The sequence below is a fragment of the Hylobates moloch genome, unplaced genomic scaffold (assembly GCF_009828535.3).
Source record: "Hylobates moloch isolate HMO894 unplaced genomic scaffold, HMol_V3 SCAFFOLD_20, whole genome shotgun sequence".
Taxonomy (NCBI): Eukaryota; Metazoa; Chordata; class Mammalia; order Primates; family Hylobatidae; genus Hylobates; species Hylobates moloch.
Window position 1 is genome coordinate 7,163,880 of NW_026652295.1, and position 24,849 is coordinate 7,188,728.

At 43.3% G+C, this 24,849-nt stretch overlaps 1 protein-coding gene across 1 annotated transcript in view; it reads left to right on the forward strand.

Moving 5' to 3' along the window:
• The first annotated feature begins 1,750 nt into the window (after positions 1-1,750).
• DSP (desmoplakin) overlaps positions 1,751-24,849 on the forward strand; it is a 45,451-nt gene continuing 22,352 nt past the window's right edge. The window contains exons 1-6 of the mRNA XM_032140349.2: positions 1,751-2,186; positions 16,172-16,274; positions 18,541-18,689; positions 19,667-19,841; positions 23,076-23,204; positions 24,152-24,202. Coding sequence (XP_031996240.1) covers positions 2,017-2,186; positions 16,172-16,274; positions 18,541-18,689; positions 19,667-19,841; positions 23,076-23,204; positions 24,152-24,202 — 777 coding nt within the window. The 5' untranslated portion in view covers positions 1,751-2,016. The remainder of the gene's footprint in view (positions 2,187-16,171; positions 16,275-18,540; positions 18,690-19,666; positions 19,842-23,075; positions 23,205-24,151; positions 24,203-24,849) is intronic.

The window sequence follows — 24,849 nt, forward strand, 5'->3', positions numbered from 1 at the left end:
ACTTGCAGTCAAAATGCAGTCAAAACTTTGTTTCATGCACAAAATTATCTAAAATATTGTATAAAATTACCTTCAGGCTATGTGTATAAGGCATATAGAAAACATAAATCAATTTCATGTTTAGGCTTGAGTTCCATCCCCAAAGATCTCTCGTTACGTCTATGCAAATATTGCAAAATCCAAGAAAATCCAGAATCCAAAATATTTCTGGTCCCAAGCATTTTGGATAAGGGGTACTCAATCTGTATAATCATTTAAACACTTGACCACTTTGGTTTTATTAAAGATTCGAGGAAATTGAGACTACGGTGCAAATTATTGGTTGTGCTAACAGTGATAAACTTTTATCTCATTATATGTGTTTACTGCTTGAATTTAAGACGTTCAGCTGTAAAACGAAAAAGAACAAGACATTTTGTCAAAAATTACGCCTAAAGGGTCAAGTTGTCATGAGAAGTGCTATAATATGACAAATTTTAGAAAGTCCCCCCCACTCTCTTTACAACATAAAAATGTAGTTTTTTATTTTTGTTTTCAGTTCATAAACATTTTGGAAACGCACTGTATCAGAAGGTAATTAGCGGCATTGTTTGGAAAGATGAAAAATTTATTAGATCTTTAAATGGCTTTTACTAAAGCGTCATTTAACAATTTTCCATATTATAGAAACAGCTTTTCATGGATGGTGTGACTGGGTCTGTATCCAAACCCGGTTCTGTTCCTGGAACCTACGGTGTAGTTAACACAGCCTCTGAACTGGGAGTGGCCCTGGAGCAAGTTGCTGGAATGTTCAAGCTCCGCGTCACTCATCCCTACCAAGTAGATGATCTCTGCCTAGGGTTCTTTGTCACCCTCAGGCTCAAGTCCCAGGAGGCCTCCTCCGCTGACTTGGGCGAACAGCTCTGAGTTCCGGAGAGGGTTGGGTCTGCGGAGAAGGGCGCGAGAGACAAGCATCTGCAAGGTTCTGGTACAAAATTTGGAAACTGGACTTGGCGTTGAAATCTTTACTCCTCGTTTAAAAAGACCATCGAAAGGGAAAAAATGAAATTGCAACTTATATTTTTATGTTATCCCATGAAAAATTAGCTGTAGTGTTTTCCTCTTTATGCCAAAGAGATTAATATTTACGGTGAAGACTTTTCCAGGAAGTCGTGGTTTTCTGTAAAAAAAAGGTGTTACACATCAGAAATCGCACTTCTGAGGCAATTTCCTGAATTCCCGGAATAAAACTAAACAAAACAAGTCCCCAGACAAAACTCTATCATCTAAAGCGTTCCCTCCTCACTGTGGTTCTAGTCAATGCGTGGTAGGTAGCGTTTCCAGTGATCAACAAAAGTAAATATTTGACCAGTAACTCTCCAATCGAGAGGCCCCTCCATGCCAGCTATTTCCGCCCGGGGACCGAGGAAATCCTCAAAAGCCGGGCCACGCATTCCCAGCCCGAGAGGCCCCAGCGCAGAGCGCAGCGGCCCCCGCGAGCGCACGTCCTCCCCGCGGTGGCTTCGCCCAGGGCGCTCGGGTCTCGGGGACCCCGCCCCGCCCGGTGTTACTCAGGCCTCGGTGGCGCAGGGCGGAGCCGCGGGCGGCGGGCGCAGGTGGGGAGGGGCGGCCGGAGCGCGTCGGCGACACCCGCGGGGGGGCGGGGAAGGCGCGGCGGCCGCACCCCGCCCTGGGAAGAAACCGGCCAGGTGTGGCCTCGGCGCCCGGTGCCAGCGGGGAGGAGACTCGCTCCGCCACCGACCAACACCAACACCCAGCTCCGACGCAGCTCCTCTGCGCCCTTGCCGCCCTTCGAGCCACAGCTCTTCCTCCCGCTCCTGCCCCCGGCCCGTCGCCGTCTCCGCGCTCGCCGCGGCCTCGGGAGGGCCCAGGTGGCGAGCAGCGACCTCGCGAGCCCTCCGCACTCCCGCCCGGTTCCCCGGCCGTCCGCCTATCCTTGGCCCCCTCCGCTTTCTCCGCGCCGGCCCGCCTCGCTTATGCCTCGGCGCTGAGCCGCTCTCCCGATTGCCCGCCGACATGAGCTGCAACGGAGGCTCCCACCCGCGGATCAACACTCTGGGCCGCATGACCCGCGCCGAGTCTGGCCCAGACCTGCGCTACGAGGTGACCAGCGGCGGCGGGGGCACCAGCAGGATGTACTACTCGCGGCGCGGCGTGATCACCGACCAGAACTCGGACGGCTACTGGTGGGTACCTGCCCGGACAGCGCGGGCTGCGGGGCTCGCGGGACAGGGAGGGACCGTCCTCCTCTGGGCGACTGGGAGACTCGAGTCCCGAAGGTGGAAAGGTTTTTTGCCCCAGGTCCCGAAAGAACTTCCCGGCCGCGCTGGGAGCAGGACCCGGGTGTCCTGACCCGTGTGGGGACAGGTTGGCCCCTGTCCTGCGAGCAGGGACTCGGTCCTACCTTTCTCCCCTCCCGCGAGCCCGGGCGGGTGGTCAGAGGGGGCGTCGGGCCAGCACGGGGCTGTCCCCTGCCTGCTGGACACGGCTGCAGTCGCCTTTGTCCCAGCCCGCGAATGGGAGGTCAGGCGAGGTGGGGCTGCGACCACAAAACCCAACCTCTCCAACCGTAATCAAAGTAAAAGAGGAAAAGAGCGGGGCCCCGGTCCTGTCTGGTGGCCGAGTGGTGCTCGGGGCTCCGCAGTCTCTACCGGCTCACCCCCAATCCCCAGTAACCCCGAGACCACGACTGCAGCGACTCCTGGACTCCTCGGCCACCTGAGGACGTTTGTATCAAGGCGGCGCGGGGTCCTGTCCCGAGGAGGCGCTTTGGCTTCCCCTGTCCGGCAAACGAAACTTCCCCGCCGGGGTGGCTACCCGGCCCCGGGCTCGAAGTTCGGCCGGGACGTTGCCTGTTCCCCTCGGTCGTCCGCGCTGCAGCCCCAGCGGGCGAGCGCACCTGGGGCCCTGCCTCTGAGCCTTTTGTTTCCTCCTTTTTAAAAACACCGGATGAAAGACCCCTGTGTGCCTTGGATCGCAGAGCGCCGGCCGCGTGTCTGCTTTGATCCAGAATGTGTGGGCAGGGGAGTGGGGGAGTGGGGGAGGACGACGCTGGGGGCGCGCCCTGGCCTAGGTGCCCCGGGAAGACCCCCCCGGTGAGAGGGTCAGCTTCTCCGGATCCTCGCGGAAACAGACCGAGGGCGTCATTTGGGTGGGTGGGTGGGGGGGGAGAGACCCTGTCCCTGCTTTGACCGGGTCTCGGGAGCTGGACTCTAGATGCCAACGTGAGCCGTGCGCGTTTTGCAGCCCGCCCCACCTCCCCGCTCCTTGCTAGTTCTTCCCATGTCGGGCTTTTGGGAAAGAGGCCCTGAGCGCCGGGACGTTATTTACCAGGCGTTGTGGCCCTAGGCCTGGGAGGAGCAACCTGAATGAGCTCCAGGGAGTTTTGTTTTGCAAGCAGTTTTGAAGGCAGGGACTACTCGAGTTGTAACCTGTTTTCTGCTTAGATTCATTTATTTATTTCTGGAGCATCTTGAAAATCTATTTTCGTTTTGTTTTTTTTTTTTTTTTTTTTTTTTTTTTTTGAGTTAGCAAAGAATTGTCTCAATCTTGGAGTTCTTTGTTTCCTGAACAAAATGTGTCTGGGGATTTCCAGGGAAAATGTGCCAAGCAATAGGAGGAATGAAAACTTGGGTTTTCATTACATTTGTTTTAAAATTTTGCCAGCCATTTAAATCTGAAATTTAAATTTTCTCTCGCAGTCCTCCAGGATTTGAGATGCACGTCCTTTAAATGTGTGGGTTACACACAGTTTAAATCCAAGTCAGAATAGAATGGGAAGGACTCTTTAGTAGCTCTTTTTGGCGTTTTCATGAACCAAGTATTTATTTTGATTATTATTTATAACTATGCTTTTGCTAGCCTGGATTTCTTATCTTTTAAATAGACAATAATCAGTACTATTAATCGAATATTTCACTCCCTTGGCTTCTTATACCTTTTGTAGAGAAGTAAAACTTTAATAAATTAATTGGTTAATGAACTGCATCAAGATACATGTTTTATTAGGATTCCCCACTGAAACATTTCATTTTGGGCAGGCTCCATGTTTTTTCATTGTGTAGTATCATTTCTCGTGTTCTGTTTTTCCAACTTAAAGCCTACTTATAAATTTGTCAAGTCTCACATCTCTGGGAAGGGGAAAGAGACCCAAGTGAAAAATTACCTGACTTTGAGGAAGGATATGTTTTCTCCTCACTAATGTTGCTCTGCCCGGCAGCAGGGCGTCAAGCTCAGGGCTTGAGTCGCGAGGCGGTCATTCTTTCCGGGGACCCTGACAATGGAGTTTCCTCCCTAGCCTGTCCCAGTCTGCATTGGTGCTACTGACTACAAAATAACCCACAAATGCTGACTTCTGCGTCTGCGTTTTCAAATAATAGCGACTGACTGAAGACAGGGCATGTAGCAGTTTTTCTGGTGGCATTCTGGTTTTATGTGGAGGGAGATGTTTGGCTGTGGCATGCACTTTGTAGAAGTAGGGTGCCCTCTGTGCCCAAGGGAGCCACTGCTCTCTGCTAAGTGAATGGTGATTAAGAATTTCATAAGTATTTTTCCGACCCAGAGGTTTTCTAAATAAACGTTTTTGTGGTTTTCTTTTCTTTCTTCTTCTTTTTTTTTTTTTTAGCACAAAAACTAGTATAAAAACTATTGGTTGACTTTAAACTCATTTATTTCAAAAACTGCTACTTTATGGCTGAATTATTAATAGACTGGTGATTTTTGAGCTGAGTGTTTTGTATTTAGCCCTTCCCTAAATAAAGTAATTTGAATGTGTGGAGGGCCCAACTCTTAGTTTTCCTCTGAAAATGACTTTAAAACATCTCTCTCTGTGTCCTTTCCACGAACAGCACTTACCATTTTTAGGACATTATTTTTAGGACAATACTAGATCTCATTGTATCGTAATCCCCTCTTTTTCCCCTACCACCTGCCTGTTCTTTGTGTCTTTATTTTAGATTCAATAGAATCTGCAACTACTTAATTTTGTTAACATTTGGTAAATGTTACAACCTTGACAATGAAATAATAGACATGTACATGTCTTGAAATGTAAATTTTGGATTCTTCTTGGATAGGATGTTATATTAATACTGTTTTCAATTACAGCAAAATTACTCTAGTCTTATTCCTGTCATTAAAACAAATTACAAATCAGTAGTGAAATTTGTTACCAAAGTAACAAAGTCCCACAGTTAGATCTTTCACCCATCAAAGGGTGAATTTGTAGGAGGATTAAAAGCAGAAAATAGTCATTAAGCTTCAGAAATATGTGTTTATAATATTAATGCTTATTTTTCTTCAGATCTCATGATTTCAAAACTGAGATACATGTGATCATTATTTCATATATATTTTAAAGTTAGTCTTAAATTAGGTTTTAAGAGAAGCTTATTTCTTACCATGAGACAAACAGGTCCGTTTGCCTGAATATTAGAGCAGGGGGGACCCCCTAAGGATCACTTAGCCTATAGGCAGAAACCCCACATGCATACTTCAGAGGTAGGAAGCTGAGGACATGCCCAAGATCCCAGAATCCACTTATGGCTGGGTTGGCCTGAGGACCCAAGGACCCTCACCTTGGTTTTCCCTGTGCCTTCACAGCCTGACTTTTAGAATGGACAGGCCTGTAATTATACCATGAAAGTATGTCAAATTCCATTAATTCCTTCATTCAGCAAGTATTTACCGAGCATCGGCTGCATTCTGTGTTAAGTGTCAGGGGAGATCAAGGCAGAAATCTATAGCCTTGAAAGGAGTGTAGGCTCTTCCAAGGAAGATAAGTACACGAAGACTAGCACGCAAAAGCGGAATGCACAGGAGGGGTGTACGTGACTTCAGAGACTTCACAAGGAGGTGAGAGAATATCTGTCGTGGGGGCACTGGGAAGACTTTATAAAGGAAGTGGTGTCGAACTAGACTTTGGAGTATTTCAGCTGTGTCAAGATGGGTGGGCAGAGAGCCTTCCAGGGGGAGAGAAGAGCATGAGAAAAGTCTGCGAAGCCTATGGAGTGATCTCCTTTTTGAGCATTCCCTCTGAGCAGAGAGGCAGTAAGATGAAAGGAGGAAGCATCCTTTTTTGACCAAGGCATTGGAGACCTTGAATGCCCTGGAGAGGGATTTGGATAGGCAGAGGGAAGCCGGTGCAGGTTTTCATTGAAGCCATTGAAAGTCTCCTCCATTGGAGGAGCGGGGAAGTGAGACAATCATAACTGACCTTCTGGACTGTTTAGGCGTTGGCTTAAGGAAGCCATTGCACCAGTGAAGGAGGGAGGGAATGAAAGTCTGAACCAGGGTGAGGGTGGTGGATGGGAAAGTAGGTATTGCCAAGGTGGAGTGACAGCTTCAGCTAAGAATTGGATGTGAGAGGCAGGGGAGAGTCTGAGAAAACAGGCCCAGAGCTCAAGTGACTCATAGCGTAGATAGTCTAAACACTTTTCTGGGAAACGATTGCAAAGCAAGATTTAGTTTAGCTTAATATATGGCAGGTAACATTTACATGGTTATTAAATTTAACTTGTATATTTTATAAAAATATCAGGTCTGTGGTTAATAATAGTTACCATTACCCGGCAAACACCTGCGATGTGACTTGTATAGGATGTTTGTTATCTCAAGCCTCATAACAAACTTCCCAGTTTACAGATGGGAATCTGAGGTTAAAATATTTAAATGGCTTGCCTAAGGTCACACAGCTAGTTAAGTGGTTAAGCTAGATTTGAATCCAGTATAGTACAATGACCCAAGAGAAGATTAAACCTGTAGTGTGAGAATTCACCTTTTCTACTTGTAAACCCTTTTCTATCTGAGTTATTACTTATTTTTAGTCTGTTGAATTCCTCAGTCTGCATTCCTGTGAAATATTTCATAATCATTGTATTCTTTCATTAATACTCTTGTGGAGTTTCTATCTGCTTAGGAAAAAAGAAACTCAATTTGATTCTGCATTAAGCCAACTGTTAGTCAGATCTATTTAATGGGACAATACGGCTTTCTTTTTTTTTTTTTTTTTTGAGACGGAGTCTCGCTCTGTCACCCAGGCTGGAGTGCAGTGGCGCGATCTCGGCTCACTGCAAGCTCCACCTCCCAGGTTCACGCCATTCTCCTGCCTCAGCCTCTCCGAGTAGCTGCGACTACAGGCGCCCGCCACCACGCCCGGCTAATTTTTTGTATTTTTAGTAGAGACGGGGTTTCACCCTGGTCTCCATCTCCTGACCTCGTGATCCGCCCGCCTCGGCCTCCCAAAGTGCTGGGATTACAAGCGTGAGCCACCGCGCCCGGCCGACAATACGGCTTTCAACAGTCATTTTTTTCTCTAAATATGGGCATAATTTCATTGTTCAGGTAATGGAAATGTCTTGGAAAGGGAGAAACTGCTGATGCCCCTCATGCCTCAGTGCTGACTTCTTAGGGTGGAGCAAGGAGGGCTTGGGTGTGAGACTTGGAGAGTGTGTCTTGACTCTCAGCTAACCAGTCTTTCCAGACCAGGAGGTTCTAGAAGGAGTGGTTTCAGTCTGGAGGCCTTGTTGCTGCAGCTGGGAGCAGTGCCCCACCCCTTGATTTTCTCCATCTCCCTCCCGCTGGGCTGGTCCTAGTGGCCCTGCCGCTTGAAAACGTTCGGGTGTGGTTCTGATTTTGAAGTCACGGCCCCACAGATCCTAAGACTCAGACATGAGCTGCTCATTTGAGGTGACATCTTGTAAAATACTAGTGCAGTCCAATAATTTATGCCTCACCACCGACACCTTGGGCTGGAAGAGCTCATAAATGTGAAATCTACATTTCATGAAAATGAAGACAGTTTAGTGAGAAGCTGCAGCAAACAGATCTAAGGTTCTGCTTGGAATTACATTTTGTTTGTTTGTTTTGAGATGGGGTCTTGCTCTTTGGGTCAGGCTGGAGTGCAGTGGCATGATCATAGCTCACTGCAGTCTTGACCACTCAGGCTTAAGTGACTCTCCCACCTCAGCCTCTGGAGTAGCTGGGACCACAGGCGTGCGCCACCATACCCAACTAATTAAAAAAAATTTTTTTTTTGTAGAGACAAGGTCTCGCTATCTTGCCCAGGCTGGTCTTGAACTCTTGGGCTCAAGTGATCCTCCCACCTTGGCCTTCCAAAGTGCTAGAATTACAGGCAAGAGCCAGTGCACCTGGCCTTTGAATTTTCTTACCCTCAATAAGTTTCTTTCATGCTGTTAAAGTGTATCACTCTCTATGAATTGTCTCAGTTATTTTTGAGTCTTGTAGGGAACCTTAGGAACTCCTGAAATGCCTCACACTTAATACCCAATCCATTTCTTCCTTCTCCTCTTTCTCTTTTTTTTCTCATCACCCCGACTCCATTTTGCTGCAGGACATCCTTAAAGTTATGGACTAGGGCAAAGACAAAACACAAAAATGAAATTTCAGCCGGGCGTGGTGGCTCATGCCTGTAATCAAAGCACTTTGTGAGGCCGAGGTGGGCGGATCACGAGGTCAGGAGTTCCAGACCAGCCTAGCCAATATGGTGAAACCCTGTCTCTACTAAAAATACAAAAATTAGCTGGGCATGGTGGTGGGCACCTGTAGTCCCAACTGCTCGGGAGGCTGAGGCAGAAGAATCGCTTGAACCCGGGAGGCAGAGGTTGCAGCAAGCTGAGATCATGCCACTGCACTCCAGCCTGGGCAACAGAGTGAGACTCCATGAAAAAAAAAAAAGAAAGAAATTTCAGAACCATAACAACAGCAGCAGCCTCCACAAGTAAGAGCTATCGCTAAGTGAGGTCTCCGCCTCTGCAGTGTCCCTCTGAGCCTCACCTCAGCCCCAGGAGGGGGTGTTCTACCTGTCATAGAGGCAGAAGCTCCAGGCACTGCCAGTGGATGTCACTTTAAGTTGCTCAAGGTCACAGGCTGTATAACTGGAAGTGGCTGAGCTGGGCGTGGACTCCAACTGTGCCCTACTTCAAAGTCCTTCTGAAGTTAATGATATGTGATCAGTTTTCCACTATCCCGCAAACACAATCTGCCAAACACACAGTGTGAAAATCGAGAAAACCGCATGGAAAAGAAGCAGAACTTTTATTAGAGTAGTGTTTCTGTAGCTCCTGGGCGAAGACAAAACGCAGGATCAAAAGAGGCTGTTTTTCTAAAATCTGTAGAGAAAAAAAATCCATCATGTTTGCTCACTGCTGGAGTGGGAATGGGGAGGGGACAGCTGTGCTCTCTGGTTGAGCTTTTGAAATCAGAGTAATGAGATGAGCCATAATATCCTCAGATCAGTCTTTTGTTTGCCTTTGTTTTTCTTCCACTTTACTAAGCCAAACAAACATGCATTAAGTATCTTCTGTGTGCAGAACCTTATTTATGTTGTTAGGTTAAGTGTTTGTAGGAGTCCAAGATGACTAAGACATGGGACTTTGCTCTCCAGGAGCAGGTAGCCAGGTGTGTTTAAACTAATGCAAGAGAGGAGAGGATGCAGAGGTGTGATATGGAAAGCTCCTTGCAGAAGGCTGTAACTTTTGAAGTTTTGAACTTTTGAAGGATGGCTAACACGGCATTTCAGCTGATGTATATAGAGGGTGTTTAATGAATTTTTTTCTCTTTTTTTTTTTTTTGAGATGGAGTTTCGTTCTTGTTGCCTAGGCTGGAGGGCAGTGGCGGGATCTCGGCTCACTGCAACCTCCGCCTCCCAGGTTCAAGCGATTCTCCTGCTTCAGCGTCCTGAGTAGCTGGGATTACAGGCATGCGCCGCCACGCCTGGCTAATTTTGTATTTTTAGTAGAGACAGGGTTTCTCCACGTTGGTCAGGCTGGTCTCGAATTCCCGACCTCAGGTGATCCTCCCGCCTCAGCCTTCCGAAGTGTTGGGATTACAGGCGTGAGCCACCACACCCGGCTAGTGAATCTTAGAGGTAAAGTATCATCCTTAAATGAAGTATTAAAAATATATTTTTCTTTTTATGCAAGATCCTTTCAAGAAACTCAGACAAAATAGTATGTGTGAAAAATGCTTTGAAAACTATAAAGAGCTAAGCAAATAGGCCTTACGGTCAATATTAATGCATTACATAACTATCATAATTCCTAATACACATTTCCTGAGTTTTTTCTAGGCAATTATTCTGTGAACCTGAAAACAGAGAGACATATGAGTCTTTCTGACATATGTACAAGAGCCTGTGTTGACTGAATGAACAAAAGAAGAGGAGAGAGGGAGGAAGGGAGAGATGGAAAGAGGAAGGAAGGAAAGGAGTCCAGTTGGAGAGAAAATATATAAACAGAAAGAAATGCAAAGTTAGGGGGCATGGTCCAAGTGTCTAATGAGCAGTATAGGTTATTATAAAAGTATTTTTATAAAACAAAGAGAGTAACTCTTCATTTAAAAACTTTTTTTTTTGCCTATAATGTCCCTCTTTGAAATATTTGTCTTGTATTTTTTTGTTTTTTTCTTTATCTTTCTGAAAGTGTGAACTTTTTTTCCTTTATCTTTCTGAATATTTTTATTTTTTTAAGACAAAGTCTTGTTCTTTTGCCCAGGCTGGAGTGCAGTGGTGCAATCTCGGCTCACTGCACCTCTGCCTCCCAGGTTCAACCATCTCATCTCAACCTCCCGTCTCAGCCTCCCGAGTAGCTGGGACTTACAGGCGTGTGCCATCACACCCAGCTAAGTTTTGTATTTTTTTTCTGTAGAGACGGGGTTTCGCCACGTTACCCAGGCTGATCTTAAACTCCTGGGTTCGAGCAATCTGGCGGCCTCTGCCTCCCAGCTGGGATTACAAATACAGACATGAGCCACGGCGCCCAACCTTGTCTTGTATTTTTAAAAATAATATTTTTGGCAACACATGTAAAGCTAATGCCTTAGGACAGCCAGTTTTGGAGTCCTATTTTTAAAGAAAAATGTTTTTTTGAAGGCAGTAAAATAAAACCTTGAAATCTTGGTAATATTGTTCACACATTCATGTGGTCCATCTTTGGATTAGAATCCAGAACTTGTTTTTTTTTTTTTTTAACCACCGATGAAGGGCTCTCTGTGCAAATATTTGGAACTCTTACTTGTTTAAACAAGTTTTAGGATGAACTTAAAAAAAAGTATATGCAGGTAGGTTCTTTGTAGTATGACTCATTTATCTCTCAGAAGAGTTAAAAACTTTTAAGGATGAGTTATTTTTTTCAAGGGCACCTATTAATTTTGGTTTAGAAGTCAATATTCTTTTGATAAATTTGACCCAAATGAGTTGTTTTCTTTTTCTTTTTCTTTTTTTTTTTAAAAAAGCACATCACATCTGCCATCTTCTCTGCCACTGAAATGGGATTTAAAAATTGAACTTCATGGCTTGTTAATTTAATTCCTAACATGATTTGAAAATCTCTCAACCCCTAACACCCATATGTAGCAGTATTAAAAATTTCTTTGAGGCTAGGGATTTAAAAAAATTTGTATAAACTTGTTAGTAAGTACATCATTTTAAAATTATTTCTTTATACATTATAGAATTTTGCATTTTCCCAAACTGCACTATATGAATTAAATTTAATTCAATTACCATGAATAAATTTATTTACCATGAACTTAACATAGACATTTATATTATTTTCAGTAAGGAAGAATGAGTTTAGTGGTTTCCTAAAATTGAGTTACAGAATGAATGAGGTGAATCTTACATACCATTTAGCCCAACAGATGGAAATAGAAATTTCTGAGATTAAAAAAAAAAATCTAAAATTATGTGGTGAATAAAATATATATATACATATATATAATCTGACTTAGAAAGGTTTGAATTACAGCTTTTAAAAAAATGCGTGTTTCCTGGCCGGGAGTGGTGGCTCACATCTGTAATCCCAGCACTTTGGGAGGCCAAGGTGGGTGGATCACTTGAGGTCAGGAGTTTGAGACCAGGCTGGCCAAAATTTGGTGAAACCCTGTCTCTACTAAAAATACAAAAATTAGCTTTGCGTGGTGGCGGTGTGCCTGTAATCCCAGCTACTTGGGAGGCTGAGGCAGAAGAATCACTTGAACCCAGGAGGTGGAGATTGGAATGAGCTGAGATTGTGCCACTGCACTCCAGCCTGGGCGACAGAGTGACTCCTTCTCAAAAAAAAAGAAGAAAAAGAAAAAAGCATGTTTCCTGAAGCAAGCTTTCCTGGCTGTCGTGCTGAAGAATCCAGTGCTACACATACAGCTGGTGTATGTCTGACATCAGACTGACCTGATGGGTCAAAATCCTTTCTGCTGAACTTCCTCCCTGATTAAGTACAGCGAGTTCTGTGTGGATTCTTCATTGGGCTGAGACAAGCAAACTGACCTGCCAAGGTGGCTTCCCTATACCTTAGTTGGCCTGAATGTCCCTCTGTCTTGTTTTGATGGACTGAGCCATTCACAAGGTGTATACCTAGTTCCTTTTCTCGCCTTGGTCTGTTTCCAAAGGGAATTCTCGGCCACACCTAAGACTGAAGTTGGATTCTTACAGATGAAAGATAGAAGTAGACCCTGTTTTAAGGATCAGACATGGTCTTGAAAAGTTGTGTGTGTGATGAAATTTGGTTAATCAGATCACACTTCCCAATAGACAAATAATGATATAAAAGATTCTTTATTTCATTGTTCCAACACTTAAGCTTTTTATTTTTTCAACCCTTTAAAGGATTAGATTTCTGTGCATTCCCCATTCCTATACAGTTGTTAATTTATTTACTAACATGCCATGCAAAGCATATAAGTGTTTTAGTGGATATCAGGAACATATGAGACAGGGCGCGGTGGCTCACGCCTGTAATCCTAACACTTTGGGAGGCCGAGGTGGGCAGATCATTTGAGGTCAGGAGTTTGAGACCAGCCTGACCAACATGGTGAAACCCCATCTCTACTAAAAATACAAAAAAAAAAAAAAAAATAGCTGGACGTGATGGTGCATGCCTGTAATCCCAGCTACTTGGGAGGGTGAGGCAGGAGAATCACTTGAACCTGGGAAGCAGAGGTTGCAGTGAGCCAAGATTGTGCCGCTGCACTCCAGCCTGGGCGACAGAGCAAGACTCCATCTCAGAAAAAAAAAAAAAAAAAAGAAGAAGAAGAACATATGGAAATCCTTTAGAAAAGCATGAAGAATTTATTCGGTGTTATTAGCAGCATATGATGTTAGCTGTTTTGTTTTTTTTTTTAAGTTCGAATATGGGTAGGCAAGGGGAGGCAGGTAAGGTGTCTTCTCTTTATAGGATGTCAACTGATCTCTAGAGAAATAGGAATGTCTTCTGAAACTAGGGGGAGGGAATTAAAAAATAGAGCAAACCCACCAATGTTTTAAGGCAATGTGTGGTTGCCTTACCTCCTTTATCCTGGATGTAATTCGTTTCTAACTGTGGTATAACTAACCAGTCTACTTCTTGGGTAAAAAGAAATTGGCAAGTTTTATATTTTGTGGTCAAATGAATTTGGTCTCATAAATTCACTTTAAAAAATGTGTATGTACACTTTGGTGCGTTCATTCACAATTGTGTTTGTCCTCCCTGTCTCTGTTTTTTAATACATTTTAATTCTAGAATAGTTTTAGATTTGCAGAAAAGTTACAAAATAGTACAAAGTTTGTGTATACCCTCACCCAGTTTCCCATGCCTCCATCATTTTATTTTTTTTTAACAGCTGGGTTTTATGCTGTGTTGCCCAGGCTAGTCTTGAACTCCTGAGCTCAAGCAATCCTTTTGCCTTGGCCTCCCAAAGTGCTGGGATTACAGGCGTGCCCCATCCTCATCTTATAGCTCAGTTTGTGATCATTTTTACAGCGGCACACATTATTAAATCATTTAGGAAACTCTGTCTTTCCATTGTGCTAAGAGACAACTCTTTTCATTTATCTGCTTGGGACTGGCATTCTTTGACCGGAGCCAAATTGCTGAACAGAATTTCTTTAATGTTTCAGAATAAAGGTATTCCTGTATCCCTTCAATAAAGAAAATAAAAATAATGACACAGGACCTTCCTAATTTTTTAATTCATCCTAGGGTTCTAAGTGAGGTTGCTGGGTTTCTTAACGTTTTCCTTTGTCTCTTGAATTTCTTTACTCTGTTTTATAACAGGTACGTTTTGGAAGGTGTTCTAAGTCAGTTGGAATTCTGCACAAGTTAGGACAACAAATATAATCTTGCTTATATCTCAGCAGTATGAGAAACGGACCTCATTTCCTGTATAATTCGGAGTGGAAGACAGAGACTGGTTTCATTGGTGGTGGGTGGGGGCAGTCCTGGTTTTGAGAGCTGGATGGCTCTGGCACCACCTCCCCTGAGCCTGCCTGGAGGAGCCTGTGTCTTCTTCTGGGAGTAGTTCCCAGGGAGGTCTGGGCTCCTCACCCACATTCATCTAGTCCTGGCTTGTTGGGGAGCCTTGCCTGCAGGGAGGAACCCCAAATGGGTGGCCAAACAAGAAAGTGCTTTCCTATGGTGAGACAGTGCAGCCAGGTGCCACGGGAGAATTCCCACATTACTGTGATCTTATCCCATCTATGCATAATGCAACCATTGTTTGTCAAACATTTTTTTTAAAACAGTGAAATTCTTTCTTTAAAACACACACACACACACACACACACACACACACACACACACACACACAAATATCCAGTTGGTTAGACAGGTATCAGATAAAAGCAGGCTCAAGCTGGCCCTGGCTGAAGGTAGGAAGAGCCAACTTCTTGTAGCACATCTGTGAGGACTTTTCACAGACGTTAAATAATCACTTGGTCTGCTTTAAATCTCTCTGAAACCAGACTACAGTAGGCTATGCTGTGGCATAATATATCTTGGTAAATTTAAAAGCCAGACTTTGGTTATACCTTGCTTGAAGAGCAAATGAAACTCTGTCATCTCTTTCTTTAAGGTACAGACCATCTGCAACATTTTCCGCCAACACCACCGTTGTTTTAAGGTTTCTGCTAGGTGTCTTCCAGAAAAGTGCCTCATTTGAAATGTACATTGAATGAGCTTCATTGTAGAGAAAAATAGGTATTCTAGGAACATCTTGGAAGGAGAATGGGTTTGTTTTGCAATAAAGATAATGTATTTAAATTTTCCATCACTTCACACCATGATTTTTAAAAAAACGTTTTCTTTTACAGGAATTACAGAAAATATATATGTATTTTTTACAGACAGGGTCTCACTCTGTCACCTAGGCAAGAGTGCAGTGGTGTGATCGTAGCTCATTGCAGCCTCCAACTCGTGGGCTCAAGTGATCCTCCCAGCTCAGCTGCCTGAGTAGCTAGAGCTACAGGCACGCATCACCATGTTTGGCTAATTTAAAAACAATCTATTTTTTTTTGTAAGACAGGGTCTTGCTATGTTGCTCAGGCTGGTCTCTAGCTCCTGGACTTAATCAGTCCTCCTGCCTTGGCTTCCCAAAGCACTGGGATTACAGGCATGAACCACTGTGTCCGGCCAATAGTTTTGTAGAGGAAGCTTTTTTCTCCTCTCCTACCTTTCCTTCAGCCAGACTTGCCAGTGAAATCTTCATGCTCTGTGTCTGACACCGTGAGGTCTTCCTGCAGAGGGACTTGTGGTGTTGGGGACTGTCATTAGGGACTGCTGTGGGATGAAGCAGGAGTGAAGCTGAAATAGCTCTGTGTCATTGTCATTGCCAGAAGTGTGTTTTTATAACTCAGAGAGATATATTTCTGGATTGGATCCTGGACCTGGGAGGGGAAAACTTGCTGTGAAGGACATTATTGGGCTAATTGGTGAAATCTGAACAAGTTCTATAAATTAGAAAATCGTTTGTGTCAATTGTAAATTTTCTGATTTTGATCATTGTATTGTGGTTATATGTAAGTGAATGTTTTTATTCTTAGGAATGATATGCTGAGATATTTGGGGGTTAAAAAGCCATGTTTATTCTCAAATGATTCAGAAAAAAATAATATGTATACATAGATAAATATATGCTGAAATATTTGGGGGTGGAAGGGCATGGCTATTCTCAAATGATTCAGAAAAAAATAATATATACACATAGATAAATACACACACATCTATGGAGAGGGGAGAAGGGGGATAAAGGAAACACAACAAAATGTTAACAATTGGGATTCCGGGTAAAGGGTCTCACAAGAGTGGTTTTGTCCCGTTTTTGCAACTTTTGCAAGTTTGAAATTATTTCAGAATTGAAATAAGTTATTTGATGTCTGGTTTCTCTGTGTTTGCCTCCTTAGTCAAACCGGCACGATGTCCAGGCACCAGAACCAAAACACCATCCAGGAGCTGCTGCAGAACTGCTCCGACTGCTTGATGCGAGCAGAGCTCATCGTGCAGCCTGTAAGCTTTCTCCGTTCCCATCGCTTCTCCCAAAGCCTTGGCCACGCCCAGCTGTGCTCTGGTTAGCTTCTGCTGGCCGGGGCCTATTCACCGACCTCTTTCACGTAGTGTTTAGAGATGCTCTTTTTCAGAACAGACTACAGAGAGATGTGTGTCTTCTTAACCTATTTGTAATGTTGGTTTAACAATGGGAACCAGCTTTGAAACAGTTCCCCGTCCCCCTCCCAACAAATGTTTACACTACAGATTGCCACCTTTTTGGAAATAAAGCAATTTATGATTTACATGACTTTTTGATACTTTCCCTTCTGAGAAACGCAACCTGGCATGTTTCTGTTCCTGGGTTGGGATGGATCTTCATGTGCACCATCAATTTAGTATGATTTTTTTTTTTTTCAGGGAAAATGACTAAATTGAGATAACAATTCTATCTGAGAAACAGAAAAATGGGGAAAAATAGGCAATGGAAAATTGAGGAGAAATGGTAACATTTGTGAGAACCTTGCGATGTTTCTTAAGATAACTGAGACATCCTAGGATCTCATCGAATCCGGATTAGAAGTCATGGAGTTCATGGTATTTGCTGTGTGAAGTCTTCATTTTAAAACACTAGCATTCACGTTTGCTCTGGGTTTGCTAAAAACAGAATAGAGAATGGTGGGGCCGTAACCATCTTTTCTATCCCTTTCCTGAGTTACTGAATTTTTTCAGCAAAGTCTCCCTAATGCTGACATTGGTATCAAGGTTACATCTGGAATCTGCCTCTTCACAAAGTACCCCTTTTAAATAGCCTATATTTGAAACAGATTTTAACCAAATGATTTTACAGGCTCTGCTTAGATAATATTTTCATGTTCTAATTTCTTAATTTAGATATCGTGTGGGTTCTAGTTCTGAGTTTCTTCATCCAATTAAAAAAAAATCACTTTAGTCCATGTTCAGATATATTAGGCGCTCAGCAAACTAGCTTGGCGCCAGTTCTAGTTGTTTCGAGTGTCTGATTTGAAACATACTCCTTGAAATGTTCCTCACAGTGGCCCGATTCCTTTACACAAAACAAAATAGCAGACACCAGTGACTTAATAGTGAACATACACACACACCAGTCATTTGTAGTGACTATGGATACGTTTTACGTGTAGCTCTGAAAATTTGCATGGCCTCATGTTCTCAGTTTATTTTTACTTATATGCATCAACGTGCAATAAAAACAGGTTAGGGAAATAGTGTCATATTTGCTAACATTTCTGTTTAGAGAAATGAGGTTCATTTGACTAAAGCCAGGTAAAAGCAGCAAATATAAAATTCCAGAGAAAGATCAGTAGGTGGCATTGAAGCAGAGGAGGAAGCTTTCTGTTTTTGTTTTACTAAATACAAAACCCTTTTCAAATTCTGAAGTAGTTATAGACTCACAAGAAGTTGCAAAAATAGTACAGAGGGGTCTCTACCCAGCACCCAGCTTTGCCCAGAAGTGACATCTTATATGATTATAGTGCAACATCAAAACCAGGACATTGATTGGCCCAATACAGTTAACCAGGCAGAAGCCTTCTTTTTAAGAACCAAAACGTTGGCCAAGTGTGGTGGCTCATGCTTGTAATCCCAGCACTTTGGGAGGCTGAGGCGGGTGTATCACTTGAGGTCAGGAGTTCAAGACCAGCCTGGCCAACATGGTGAAACCCCGTCTCTATTAAAAATACAAAAATTAGCCTGGCGTGGTGGCACATGCCTGCAGTCCCAGCTACTCGGGAGCCTGAGGCAGGAGAATCGCTTGAACCCAGGAGGCAGAGGTTGCAGTGAGCTGAGATCGTGCCACTGCACTCCAGCCTGGGCAACAGAGCAAGGCTCTGACTCAAAAAAAAAAAAAGAACTAAAACGTTATGTTCTCATAAGGTATAGGAAAAACTCTGTGCGTAAGAGGCCCCGTCTGGCATAACGGTACAGTGTCCTTATCACAGTGAAATTCCCATTAGATAAGAGTTGTGTGTAAATATGAAAGATCAGCATTTAACATATTGAAGCAAGGGGAAGGTTAGCATTCTGCAAATGTGACTTTAAAAGCCAAGTGCAAATTTAAAAGACAGTCCGCAAACTTTGGTTCATGAATCTCCCTCTGTTTACCTTCTTATCTCAATAAGATAATTTTCACTGGGGAAACTTAAAGTTTTTGTCATGTTTACAGTGGAAGCTCTTGCTTCCATTAATGCACATGAAGGTTTTCTTCCTGGTAGTATGTGTTTTCCTTCATGTGAATGCTTTCTTTCAGGAATTGAAGTATGGAGATGGAATACAGCTGACTCGGAGTCGAGAATTGGATGAGTGTTTTGCCCAGGCCAATGACCAGATGGAAATCCTCGACAGCTTGATCAGAGAGATGCGGCAGATGGGCCAGCCCTGCGATGCCTATCAGAAAAGGTATTGTCCACAGAGCATGGATCGGGCAGTCCCCGTGAAAAAGAACACCACATACCCAGTTACACTCAATTCCATGACCCAGGTCTTCCTTTGAAGGCAGCACAAATGTTCCCAAGGAAAGGCTTGCTTACTTGGTATTTTGCAGCTTTATTATGTATCTCTAATACAAAGTGACCATTTCATTATAGATGTTAACTGTACCTCCCTTTAGAGGACAGAAAGGCCTTTGGCATGGCATTTGACTTTTTTTTTTTTGAGACAGGGTCTCCTTTTTTTTCTTTTTTAAGACGGAGTCTCGCTCTGTCACCCAGGCTGGAGTGCAGTGGCACAAATGTGGCTCGCCGCAGCCTCAACCTCCTGGGCTCAAGCAATCCTCCCATTTCATCCTATCAAGTAGCTGGGCTATAGGCATGTGCCACACCTGGCAAAGTAAAAAAAAATTTTTTGTGGAGACAGGGTTTTGCCATGTTGCTTAGGCTGATCTCGAACTCCTAGGCTCAAGCAATCCTCTGTCTTGCGCTTTCCAAAGTGCTGGGATTACAGGTGTGAGTCACTTAAGAGTCTAATATCAAGTCAGGCTTAGTTTAATAAATACAAAAATGAGACCCTTAGAGTTGGAAACAAAGACTATAAGGCAGAAAAATGTAATCTGAATTTGTTCTACTACTACCTGGGGCCCAGGGTACTAGGAAAACTCCCAGGACAAAACGCATGAGAAAATGAAAGTTGCTCCCAGGTCAGGCAAAGGCAGTGACCCTTTCTATGCTGTTTCGCGCTTTGAACCTCTTCCTAAGATTTAATTTTTTGTATGTGATTAAGACTTAAGTCCTGGGGTAAAGAAAAAAAAAATCTTCAAATACCATAAAACATTTATAGCCTCTCTATTGATACAAAAGACTCAGAAAGGGGAAATTTGCCCACAATGGGTTTTCATAGGCTGTTTTCCTGCAGTGGTTTAAAGGTTTTTTTCTTTTCAGGCTTCTTCAGCTCCAAGAGCAAATGCGAGCCCTTTATAAAGCCATCAGTGTCCCTCGAGTCCGCAGGGCCAGCTCCAAGGGTGGTGGAGGCTACACTTGTCAGAGTGGCTCTGGCTGGGATGAGTTCACCAAGCATGTAACCAGTGAATGTTTGGGGTGGATGAGGCAGCAAAGGGTAAGCAGCCTCTTGAACAGCCCAAACCTGTGCAGGCCAGACGTTCCAGCACGATGGGGTCAGAACCATGTGTTTGTGTGACAAAGAGTCTTCTAGACCTCAGGTGGCGGCAGCAGCTTGCTGTTTGCAGGATTTTCCTCCTATCCAATTTAAAAAGTGGTCTTCTATTTTGGAATGAATGAGATTTCAGTGTGGCTTGGGGAATCAGCCTTATTGCTTTATAGTCATCCTTTATCACACAGGTCATATTTAACATGTGTAATTTAGTTAGTAGACTTTGAACATCCAGTTCTTATATTGACCACCGGAAAAATCTGTTGTGGGAGTTTATGTGCTAAATAACTTCATTGTTCTGTGTGAGTGGCAACTGACCTCATCCGTTTTACTCATAGGTACTTGAAAAAAAGCCCATTGTGGTGGTTCATTTAAAATGTTCACAGATTGGAGGAGCTGGAAACAGTGAAACTGGCCATTCTGGTTTAGGCTCATTGGTTGCTTACCTTAGACTTTTGAAGTCTCAGTTGTCTCATTGTGCAACCGTCACGCCACCAGTGTGGGAGTGAAGTAAAATAATGTTGGAAGGATATGCCAATCCTTTCCCTAGAACTGGAGTTTCTGCAAAGTATTTTTCAAGACTAATGATTGTTGTGTTGTTTCATGTAGTCATTATGTCCTATAATGAACAGGTGGTGGTAGAAATATGCCACAATCATGTCGATGGGAATTTTATAATGAAAACCGACTCTCAACCCTTCCCTTGAGAACATGGATGTGTTAGAGTGATAAGTTGTGGAGAGATTGTTATGCAATGTAGATGTGGTTGTAAGAAAGCTTGGTTTGATAAGTTGTTAGACTAATTCAGCAGTTGTTCTAAAATTTCTCAACTCCTTTAAAATTTTTGTGTATTCTTTCCTAAGTAGTGAGGACTTCAGTGACTAAACATTCATTCATTCACTCAGTACCTTTTTCTCCCATTTATTATAAAGAATATAAGCTATTACAGAAGGTAAGGCTTAGAAAGAACAAAGTCAGTTAAAATATCAGAAACCTAAATACGAATCTATTTGTATGTTTTTCAAATTTTCTTCTAATCTTCGAGCACATTTCTTGAGGATTTTATATGTATTGGCACCCAAGGGTACAAAGATTATGGTCCCTAGTCCTGAAAATGAATGTTATTGAAGAAAACAAGATGCATACACTCAAATGCCAAATTTCTGTCTAGATCAGCTATAATACATTCTTGCTTAGTCGGGAATAGAGGGGAGGGTGGCCAGCTCCTGTGGAGTGGAGCAGTCAAAGGAAGACATGGCGGAGCTGATGGGGCTTAACTACATCTTAAGGATCCACAATGATGGGCAAAACAGCCTTCCAATTAAATTAGTTATGAAACGTCATATCTCCTAACGTTTTCTTAGTATGACAGTTATTAAAAAAGACAACCTGTAATTTGTCATTGTTTTGTATTTATGTTGGGTGTAGCTTAAGAATGTAGTAAATGCTCAATGTTTTTAAATTTTGGAAAAGTATTACCACATGAATTCAGCTTTTTTTTTTTTTTTTTTTTGAGAGGGAGTCTCACTCTGTTGCCCAGGCTGGAGTGCAGTGGCATGATCTCGGCTCACTGCAACCTCCGTCTCCTGGGTTCAAGCAATTCTCCTGCTTCAGCCTCCCGAGTATCTGGGACTACAGGCGTGTGCCACCATGCCCGGCTAATTTTTTGTATTTTTAGTAGAGATGGGGGTTTCATCATATTGGTCAGGCTGATCTCGAACTCCTGACCTTGTGATCCGCCCGCCTTGGCCTCCCAAAGTATTGGGTTTACAGGTGTGAGCCACTGCGCCCGGCCAGTTTTATGTCGTTTTCTAAAAGAAGCAATTGATAAGCGATGCTTTCCAGATTAGGCAGGCAGCCCTCATGGTCGCAAACAAACTAAAAGCTGTTTGATTGCTTACTGCAGGTTCGCTCTGGGATTTGCTCTGGCTCCTTTCCTCTTATCCCTTGTTCCCCTGCATGCTTTACCTCGTTCCCAGGAGACTGAGCTGCAGGGCCCAGCTGATAAGGGAACTGTTGCCCCAGCAGCCAATCAGGAGGCAGGCATTCCTGAGCCAGGATTTTGTTTTGCTTTCCCGATTTGTGTTTGCCGATGGACAGGTCAGATACTATACACCCGGCTGGTAATGAGAGGCGTGAGCTGGAGCCTGGTCACGTTGCTAATGTCCCACTGCATGCACCTGGCTGTCTCTGGTTTAAAGCCGAGACAGCTGTGGGAGAGAAGGGTCAAAGTCCCGGGTAACCTTCTGTTGTCTGACTCTGAAATGGCTCCCCTTTCTGAAGCCTTGCCAAGTGTATTAGAACATGGATGTGGCTTAGAACAATGTGTTTTATGTTCTTGCTGCAATCCCAGATTGGAATGTTTGCCCTTGGCATGTCCAAGAGATGACACAGGTGATTTGGAAATTTACATGTACTCATGCAAAAGAAGGGTGAGATAATGGACTTGCCCCAGTGTGAAACTGGTGGAACAATGTGTGTGATTCTTATTGTGAAACATTCTTAAATTTGAGGCTCAAATAATAAATTTAGTCAGATTTAATTTTTTAAAAAAGATAACAAGTCCACAATCCTAATATTGCCAACACTTATGGAAATGAATCCTTGAGCAGATATAGCGACTTCCTTTTGAAATGGGCCATAGGGAGTTTTGCATCCTAAAAGAGAATGGTATTTCCTGGATTTTAAAAAGCCAATAATTACATCCATCAAGACAATATAAAGAAACAATGAAAGATGGTTTTAGGTCGACTATTTAGTTTGGGGAACAGTGTATGATTGCATTTATTTAATGATTTTTGATGCACATTTAAGAATGATTGAGTATTTTATAACATATCATACATATATATGCATACATATGTTCTGTGCACATGCTTGCCTGCCTGTGCACAGGTAGTTTTTTTTTTTTTTTTTCAGAAGACATGATCTTGGTTTTCAGGTTCCCATTTCTAAATTTCCTCCTCTGCCCATCTTGAGCTGGGGTCAAGCAAGTTGAGAGAAGTATTTGGCAATCCTGCATTAGCCATTTGGGAACCTTTAAAAAATATTCTGGCTTCAAAAATACTCCATATTTACATCTTTGGTTCTATCTGAAGTAAAGCCGTGATGCTATACAGAAGTGAAACAGGTGCAAAGGTGCAAAAACAAAGGGTGCCTCTCTTTGTCTTTCTGTCGCAGGCGGAGATGGACATGGTGGCCTGGGGAGTAGACCTCGCCTCAGTGGAGCAGCACATCAACAGCCACCGGAGCATCCACAACTCCATCGGCGACTATCGCTGGCAGCTGGACAAAATTAAAGCCGACCTGGTACTTTTCTGTGTTTCATTTTAGAGTCTTCAAAATATCTACCGAAGGATCGTGTAATTACTCGATCCCAGGAAGTTTCTTCTGAAACATTGCTATTATTTCTTTCCCAAAAGACTGGAAATTTTTAGAAATCCCACTTCTTAAATGGGGAAGTGGAATCAGTAGCCCTATTAGAGATTATGTTAACACTTGAGGAGGAGTTAAACCAGAGACTGAGGGTGTGCAAACACTCATTTGCAGTTTGTGAATAAGTCTCTTTAGGGGTGGCAGTTTGTTTCTGCAGTAAGCAGAACATCTTTTTGAATAGAGGAATGCAACAATCATATACAGTAGTTTGTGTCATTGGTGAATCCTTTCTTAGGTGGTAATTAAAACATTATTTCTCCTGAGCAAAGCCCTATCTCATCCCGACACCCACTCCCATGCTGAAGAAGTCAGACTTGAAACTGGGTTGAGAATTACAGCATAAAATCGTAACTGATCTTAAGTGCTTAGTTTCCCCCAGGTCTCTACACTTGTAAGTCACTAAACTTTTTTTTTTACCTGAGACCAAAACTTCTCATCCTCATTTCTTCTTCTGGCTTTTTGGGGGCTTACTTTTGTCCACCTGAGCACCTGACCAACTTTCTCCTTCATTTCTCTAAGACCTAGGGAACCCTAAATGATGTCTTTAAACTTTAAGACAATTTTCTAACAAGTGAGTCTTTAAGTGACCCTGATCTGGGCTTTCCTTTGTGGAGATGGTGCTGCCAGGTCAGCAAGGGTTTGCTTTCCAACCGCCTAGGAAAAAGTCCCCATGGGTGAAATATTTCATAGAGCTAGTACTTCTTTCTTTCTATGGAGGGATCTGAGGCCAGTATCTGATGAAAAGGAGGCTTAGAAGGGCCACTCTTTTCTATACAATCCACAAGGGGATTTATATCTACCTGCTTTTTGTTGTCTTCTAGCGTGAGAAATCTGCGATCTACCAGTTGGAGGAGGAGTATGAAAACCTGCTGGTAAGCTGATTTATTTCTCAAGTGCATAGACTTTCTGTTGTTTCTGATTCAATTCAGTTTGAGAAATACCAAGCACATCCTGGCGGGGAGGCGCCTGCTCATCGATGCTAATGTTGTTGCTGCTGCCGAGTTTCCTTTAGAAGTGAACTTTAAAAGTTGTTTTCTTTTCTTTTTTTCTGTTAAGTAGAGACAGGGTTTCACCATGTTCACCATGTTAGCCAGGGTGGTCTCAGACTCCTGCCCTCAAGTGATCTGCCCGCCTCGGCCTTCCAAAGTGCTGGGATTACAGGTGTGAGCCACTGCGCCCAGCATAAAAGTTGTTTTCAGAAGTCAGTGCCTACTGCTGTTCTGTTTTCAAGTTGTGTCACATAAATGGCACTTGTTAAATACTTGCAGTTGAAGCAAGAAAACGTTGCCACTTGTGAATTGTGGTCTTTTTTATGAAGTGTAAGCAAAAATAAAAGTTATTTTTCTCAAGATAGAGGTCTACCAGATCGTCATCACAATTTTATGACACTGTCATGTCAGTTACTTGGTTCATAAGAGGAGAGATTTCCGTTCTTCTGCCTATTTGTGTCATCGTATCTTTTTAATGTTTCCTTATTGACAGTGATACTTTTTAAATAATGTCACTCGTGGTGACACAG